Here is an 8,279-nt window from a genome sequence, read left to right on the forward strand (position 1 = left end):
TACAAGGCATGAAATCAGGTCTGTCTTACCTCTAACATAAGGAAAAAGAGTCACGCAATCAATTGCTTATCGTTTTCTTCCAGCCTACTGGCTTAGGTGTGAGCCCAGTGTTGGAAGAGGCTATCATTCCCAGAACATCATCTGGGCCTAGTATCTGCACCACTTCAAAATGTGGAAAATGCTTACCTAGTAGCACACAGTTTCCTGCATACTGTGCACCCCACTGAACATAGCTGTAGAGTACTGTCCATTGGTAGACTGTTGCAGATGGCTTCACACAGGGATGCTTTATTGTAACAGACAAAAGTGCTCAGCAATTCAGTTTTGTCCTTCCCTACAAGTTTATGAATTTTTTAAATTAGACTAGGCAGGATTTATAGAGACTGGACATCTTGTGACAGCCATAACAGCTGCAGTGCAAATGATTTTACATCCCTTTAATCATTTCCTGGAGATGGTGAGGCACTAACCCTAACCCTGTATTATTAAAATCCCCAAGCTTATAATATAAAAACCCCTTTTTTACCTTGACAGTCCCTTTAGGATATCTGCAGATATCCTATCCGTAATGATTGCAAGATGGAAATCTGCATGTTCTGAGATTGCTTCAGTACTTTCTAAGCATGGCTGCATCCAATCACTTAATGGCACTTCATCACATATGCTGATAACAAGGGAACTGTTTTTCTTTTTTCCCATTGGGCCATGGAAACATTAAATACCACTTTTGTTTCCTGGAAGAGTACATGATTGCCACTCTCATCACACAGTGACCTAAGAAGCATCTCTCAGTCTCTCTCCCCTGTTCATCTAGCAGTAGAAACAAATGCCTAGAGAAAATGAGGGTAACCCCAGACTCTGGAGAAGTTCAGCCTCCTATCAGAAACCCCAAGAAGAAAAGGCCTAAATGCTCCTAAACTGGGCTGATTGCTCCTTATCCATGGTCCAGCATCATAGAATTGGAGAAAAATAGGGCTGGAAGAGATCTCAAGAGATTATTTAATACAGTCCCCTGTTTAAGACAGGATCACTCCTAACTAAACTATCCCAGTCAAGTGTTTGTCTAATCTGCTTTTAAAAGCTTCCAAGAATGGAAATTCTGCAATGCCTCTCGGTAATCTGTTCCAATGCTTAATTACTCTCATAGCCAGAAAGTTTTTCCCCATACCCAACCTAAATTTCACTTGTTGCAATCTGAAACCATTACTCTCTGCCCTGTCCCCTGCAGCCACAGACAGCAGTTTATCACCATACCCTTCAGGTAATTGGGGCCTGTTTTCAAATCTGCTCCCCATCTTCCCCGATCTTGTCTTCTCCAGACTAAATAATCCCAAACTTAATAACCTGTTAGTCTCTAAGGTGCCACCCTGTCCAACCTTCCACGTATCTTAACTGCCTCTCTAACTTCGTAAGTCATGTTTCCCCAACCTCTGAAAAATTGTGTTGCTCTCTGTTGGATTGTTTTTAATTTGTTCACATATTTTCTTGATGCTTGGTACCCAAAACTGGACATAGTACTCTAGTAAAGCCTCACCAGTGCTGAGTAGAGTAGAAGAATCACTTCTTTGACTTGCAGATAACACTCTTGTTAATGCATCCCAGCATGCTGTTTGCTCTTTTGTAAGAAAAGCACACTTCTGTCTCAAATTCAGTTTAGGGTCAGCTTCATAGAAGCTGTTTTGTCACCTGTGGGACAGACATTTCCCTGACAATTCAAGAATCCACATTGGTATCCGTGTGGTCAGCTTTTAACTGATGAGATGTTTCTCAAGAATCTCCCGTGCCCTTTTTTAACCATGTCCATACAGAGTCATGGGGAAAAGAGCTGCCCACACCTTCAGCCAGATGAAAACGAATGAAACTGCAGTGCTGCCATGTTGTTGTATGCTATCAGATAGATGACCTGGCCCAGGGCCACATCTGTAACTATCTCTGTAATATCAGGCAACCTCTTAGGCCAGCGAACATCATGACTATGAGATTAGTAACTGATTACATTCCCTGGTTCACTGAAATGAAAATTAAATCTCAAGAGGCAAATGTGTATGGCTGCTTCTCAGTTACAACAGTGAGCAGTGACTTTACAGAAAACAATCCAGGGATCTTCCTGCAAATAGGATTCTTTGTATTTGTTGGCACAAGCTTTCTGCACGAAAGCACTTTTGATACACCATGACATGGTGCAACAGCTGCTGCTCCAAACCCATGGGGCTTTGAAAATAGCTTTTCCCTCCTCTACGTATTTTAGAGTGAAATAGAATCCTATACAGAGTTCTTCCCCTTGAGATTTTACCAGACTCCTCACTGAAGCAGCTACAGGGCAATAGGGAATTTGACCCCAAATCTTCAGACTAGGAACATAAAAGATCCCAGGGACTCAAATTCAGCTGAATTCCTAATTACAAACATTGCCAAATTATAAAGGTCAGTGGTACATCACCTCCAATATCCAGCTGGACTCTATCATTCAAATAGTTTTCCATGGTACTAACATGAATGTTCAGAACATTTACCAGATATAAATCAACAAAGCTTTGTGGACTGTACTGGAATAATGCCCATTTGCACCATACATTTCAGTGAAATGACACCAATTTACATCAGATGAGAATTTGGTCCAAAGTTCAGAATAGAATTTGAATGCATGGGACCAGATGTTAAAATTGCTTACGCTTTTGTAAATCTCCAACCTCCACTGGAGATATAAATAGAGTAATTAGTAGGGATGTAAACCAGTGTAATTTGGGAGTAGAATCCAGCCTTTGGTGGTAGTTTTCTTTAGTAACCATTAAATGAGAGTTGTATCTGCTTACTCTGAATTAGGTTTCTATGGAATACCAAACCATTGCAAATTACACTTCACGTGCTTATGAAAAGGCAAAGCCAGTGATGATTTTGTGCCCTCCCCCCACTAGATTCACAGCTGGAGCATGCAAAAATCAGTATCTGTTAATGCCATGGATTAAGCATAAAAGGAGTGTAATTTACATTAATTCTGTTATGTGGGAACCAAACTGTATAAAGCAGAGTTCCACTGATTTAAATCAGCTGAAGAACTGACCACAACTGGTTCAGGCTGCGCTATTCTGTTGCTCAAAAGAAAAAAAAAGCAGAATTAATCTGCAACTGAAATCTGGTTTTGGGACAATTTATGCCTGATATGTAACTTCATCACTGCTAGAGTTGACCCAGAAAGTCCAGTCCCTGCCCCTCCCCATAAAATAATTTTATAGGCTTTCAACTCTGTTTATGTCAATGTAGCTACTACTCCTGATTTAACCCAGTGTTTGGGTGAGTGAAGAGTCGTGTTCATGGGATTTGGAGGGAGAGTTCTGCCTTTGGCTCTGATGAGCTTTAGTAGATTTGGTGAGGGAAAACCTGGAGTTTCCACCCTATTTCATCCTCTAACACTCTGCTTAGACATGTGTTTTCCATTAACACCATTGATTTGCTCAGTGAAAAGACACACTTTTATAAAGACCCTGATTCAGCAAGGCATGTAATGTGCTTTAAAATAATATAAATGGGACTCACACATATGCCTAAATGTTCTGCTGTAGATTTCTGCCTATGTGTCTACAGGCTAGCTCCTGATTGATCCAACAAGCATTTAAACAGGACTGTGACAGGGTTGAGGTGTGCATTTTCTAAACTGCAATCCAGAATGGCTCTGCTCCTACCGCCACAAAATTCACTTAGTCTTTCATTACAGAAGAAAAAGTTTCCAAGGCATCTAAGCTAAGTACAGACAGTCAAAAAGCCAGAGGCTGAATTGATTCAATCTTTGCAGACCAGTCTAAACTGCTTAGACTGAACTGAGAAGAAAGTAAACAGACAGAAGCAAGTGGCCCAGTGCTGTTAGCTGTTTTCTCTCCAACTAAAAACAGACCTCTGATTTCTCCCAGGATGAAGCCTTTTTTCCTGGGATTCTAGGCTGAAAGCAGATCACCAGATTAGTGATGTACTGATTGGTCTAGGATGCATCAAAACAGATGGCCATAGTGTTTATACACAAGGTTTAAATGGCAGTTAACTCAAATTGAGTTAATTGTTCTGATTGAGGCAAAGTGTTTATTCCAATACTTCACAAGTATTTCATGTGGGACACTGGGCTTGTCCTCCTATAATGTCTGGGCTTCACTGTGGGATGCAGTGTCTGTTTTTAGCTCTACCGACCTACAAGCCCATTGTTCCACTTGAAGTATCTGTGAAATACCTGAGAAGTACTGAGATAACACTTTTCCCTCAAGACAATGTGGGGGGGGCTGCTAATTGTTGTTAATGGCCATTTAGGTTCAGTATGTAAAAGACTGCCCCAGGCCTGTTTTGATGCTAAAGCCTAGACCCAGGATAAATTCATTTGTTTTTAGCTTGTTGTTCTTCCTCCCAGGGGTTCCTTGGGGCTGAAATAACAACAGCTTCACCTGTCAGTCTTCCCTAGGTTTGACTGATATGTAACACTATAGTAGTATACATGTCCCCTCTGTCAGGTTTGCAAAGGGTTGACCAATTAGTTGTATTGAGCAGAGAAGAGGGATTATTTTGCAGTAGTAACACTTATAACAGGCTTCTAAAAAGAGGAATAATTAAGTTGTTTGCTGAAAAAAATGCCGTAGCAATTGAAGCTGTTAAAAGTTTAGAATTCATCTGTTTAGAGGTCACCATCACCAAGGCGCTTTCACAAGAGGCTTTAAAATGGCAATAGAATAACATTTTTTAAGCAGTTGGTTTCATGCAGAGTTTTAGGAAGAATGACCCAAGAATTTCTTTCCTGTCCTGCCACAGTGCAGCCTGGGAAAGGATTTGCAGTAAGTAAGATATCATGAACAATTATTTTGGTGTATTGTTACATTGGTAAAAAGTGGTGTTAGGGTGAATTTGTCATGCCTTCCATATGGAAGCAACATGTAGTCATTAAAGGATCAATTTGCAGTAGACATTAGAAGGGCTTCTGCAGTGGTAAAGCTCTAGAAGATGTGATCTTTATACTTCTAAAATTAATAATGATTGTTTTTTGGCCTGGTAAATGCTAATGACGAGTCTGTAGAGCATAGAATGACTAATTCTCACTGTCCAGCTTAGGACTGGGTTGCGGCTGTGGACTCTTGTGCTTTTATATGAATGGCCATTAAATAAAAATAACAGGTTAATAATAATAAAAGAAGCACTTCTGCTCTCTGCATAAGTAACAAGATCTTTACACGTGATATTTTTTATTAGATCAATTGTGTGGTTTGGATAAAGTTAGACAAGCTTTCAAATGCAAGGCATTCTGCAGCAGGTCTGAGCTGATGAAGAATGCCTTGTATTTGAAAGCTTGTCTAGCTTTGTTCCAACCATGCAGTTGGTTCAGTAAAAGATACCACCCACAAAGATTCTTGCATCTCGCTTAATTCCTGGACTATCATGGCTACAACATCACACCTATGCTTGTTAAATACTGAAGTAATGACTAATTCATTAAGGGAATTACTGGTTTTTAACAGGACAGCATTTCAGTGACTCAGTGGAAATGATGCAAAAATTGTGTTATTCAGTTGCCAGCTCACAGCCTCATTTGTTCAGTGCTTTTAAGTAGCGTACCAGGGTCTTGCGAAAAAAGTAGCAGGCTTCTTGTGCTAGCTGGATGGTAAAGTACATAGCTGCAACACTTATTGCCATGTTACCCCTAGTTCCACTACTCAGACATTCAATTAAATTTATATATGTTTTGTAAAGTCAAACTCTCTGGGCATGTCTATATTAATGCACTATTGTTATGGCACATTAAGTTTAGTATCTGTAATAACAATAACTAAACGTGCAGTAGCACCAACCAGCGCACTGTCTTTTAGTGATGCTAATGTGCAGTAGACTAATTCTATTGCACATTAGCACAGTTTTTGCTGTGATGTGCTAATGCATGTTAGAATTGGTCTACTGTGAATTTAGCATCTTGTGTAGATATGCCCACTGGTGAAAAAATATTCTGGCATAAGAAGCATGTCCTATATAGTGCTAAATCATTTAGGAACTAGTTACTACACAGGTCTGATATAAAATGTATTGGTCATATCAGTCAATTTGTTGTAAAGTAGCAATCCCCAAGATTTCTGCCTGGAAACTGATAAGATGGTTCCATAGGTCTAAAACACTGCTCAGGGGAATACTAAATTTTTCAATGTGCTCAGAGCAAGGGCAGTTGTCAAAAATAATTAGGACAAGCATGCAAAGCGTTATGCATGAGCCAAGTTCATTTGCAAAGGAATTAGAAAACTTCTCATACAGATACTATATATTTCTTAGGATATTTACAATTTTAGCTCTCCTCCTTTTTATCGCAAGTCTTACCTTACCATTAAGTTTCTAAAAGAATCACACATTTCTGTACAATTCAATAATACAGTGTAATAATTTTAGAGAGTGAATCTAAAATTTATTTAATGCTTAAATAAATTTCTGTGTTATTTGAATAGATACTTACAACTTTGTACCTGTCACTGGCTGAAAAGACTGATATTATAGGAGATGAAAAGATAAAAATAAAATGGAGAAAAATACTGAATCAGATAGTTAATCTTTTTTATATGTACTACATTAAACTTAATAAAATTATGCATAGGAATTTCAAAACTGTTTACTTCCTTCTAACCTTAGTTTTTTACTATTTGAAAACAATCTTAGCTCTTTTTTCCTGACATTTATGAGGTTCCAATAATCATACTATTGAGTCATCAGTTAAAACATCTCCTTCCTATTAAATAACAGTGGCATAGCTCTGATAAGAGGGAAAGAATAGTAATTGAAAACACTGAGAATCATTAAAATCCCAAGGGTGACATTACTGTTGTTTTCATAAAAATTGTTTTTTTTCCCCTTATAAGAGGTAAAGGCACCCAAAGTGTGAAATCAGTGAAAACTTAGTCACAGTTTTTGTCCCGTTGAAAACTTCCATTGACTTCAAGGGGACCAGTGTTAGCCCTGAAAAAGTTGAAACCAAAGGGAGAGACAGCTGAATTTTGGGCAGGGGGGAAATCACAGTGTTGTTATAAAAACAGGCAAAACAGAACTTACCTTTAATGAAGGATACGAACAGAGATGCCCAGAGATACAAGCCAGAGTAAGCAAATCCCAAACACTTCTCAGTAAGCATTGTCAAGAGGGAAACAGTACCACTTCTAAGCAGAAGGCAAACCTGAACTAAGTCGTTGCAACAATGCCAAATGATTGATGGATTCAATGATTAAAAGTAATAATAAGCCATCCAAGCAATTTCTCACAAAGAGAAAAAAGTACATTTGACCAGGTATGTCCCTCTGGTCTCAGCAAGCCAAATTATTTCAATCCTGGGTAAGGAAATCCAAGTGCACTCCAGTGGTTTGCTATTTTTTTTTCTTCCCAGGCACCATGCACCTTTTCTCACGCAGAAATAAATGCCAGAAAGAGACAGCACCAGAGCTATGTGTGTTTGGAAAGGGGAGGGGGAGAAAATGGCCAGTGCTGCCTGGGAGATATTTTGTACATCCCCACTGTCTGTAACTAACTCAGAGACAGCATGTCTGCCTTGCTTCCTATAGTAATACTAGAGTGCCTGTAGAGCTGCTTTACAGGCAAGGCTAGCTTCTGCTCCCTTTACCTGCCAATGTGAGTTCTAGCAGGGAACTATAGCATGCCACTGTCTGTAATTAAATGCATCCCCCTCTCATTATGTGGCAGCTGAGGTGCTAGCAACACAGAAGCTAGGATGCTGAAGACCTTGAGGAGTCTCCCACTCTCTTAAATATGTACCTTTGCATGTCAATACAGCCTTCCAGTCAAATATCTGTCCTAGGAGGCTCCACCTCCAAGCCCCCCAGGCTTGCTTTCAACCAGAAGATTTTGCATGCATGCCACAGACACCCCAGAGACTGATCCCCTTCATCATTCTGCTTTTATTTTTTTTTACAACCATACACATTCAATCAAATTCTAGGACCTGAATAAATTAAATGAAAGCCCCCTTTACTGATGTCTTCTCTCTGCCCTGTCTTCCCCGTCTCTTTCTTTTTCTTCAGGGATACAGACAGTCAAGATATATTTTAACCCCCTAGTTTCATGTTCCTACATGCAGGCAGCACAGATGCTTCGCAAACTCAGTGTTCTGTGCTGTGATCTCAGCAAAAAACACACAGAAACCTTGGGTACCCTCCAGCCCTAGTCCAGCTGCTGTTTCTTTTCTGACCAGGATTGGTACAATTAGTTTTTCATAGTCATCATCATTACTCGGTTCTCTTGGGCCACCCATTCCTATGAAATAACTT

General features: G+C 39.6%; 1 protein-coding gene across 1 annotated transcript in view; it reads right to left on the bottom strand.

Moving 5' to 3' along the window:
- The window catches only part of LOC109323690 (neuronal acetylcholine receptor subunit alpha-7-like), a 162,410-nt gene extending 154,685 nt beyond the window's left edge, over positions 1 to 7,725 (bottom strand). The window contains exon 1 of the mRNA XM_019555381.1: positions 7,054 to 7,725. Within this exon, the coding sequence (XP_019410926.1) occupies positions 7,054 to 7,132 (79 nt within the window). The 5' untranslated portion in view covers positions 7,133 to 7,725. The remainder of the gene's footprint in view (positions 1 to 7,053) is intronic.
- Positions 7,726 to 8,279: the final 554 nt, after the last annotated feature.

This window comes from Crocodylus porosus, unplaced genomic scaffold (assembly GCF_001723895.1).
Source record: "Crocodylus porosus isolate Cpor-Errol unplaced genomic scaffold, CroPor_comp1, whole genome shotgun sequence".
NCBI classification, from domain to species: Eukaryota; Metazoa; Chordata; order Crocodylia; family Crocodylidae; genus Crocodylus; species Crocodylus porosus.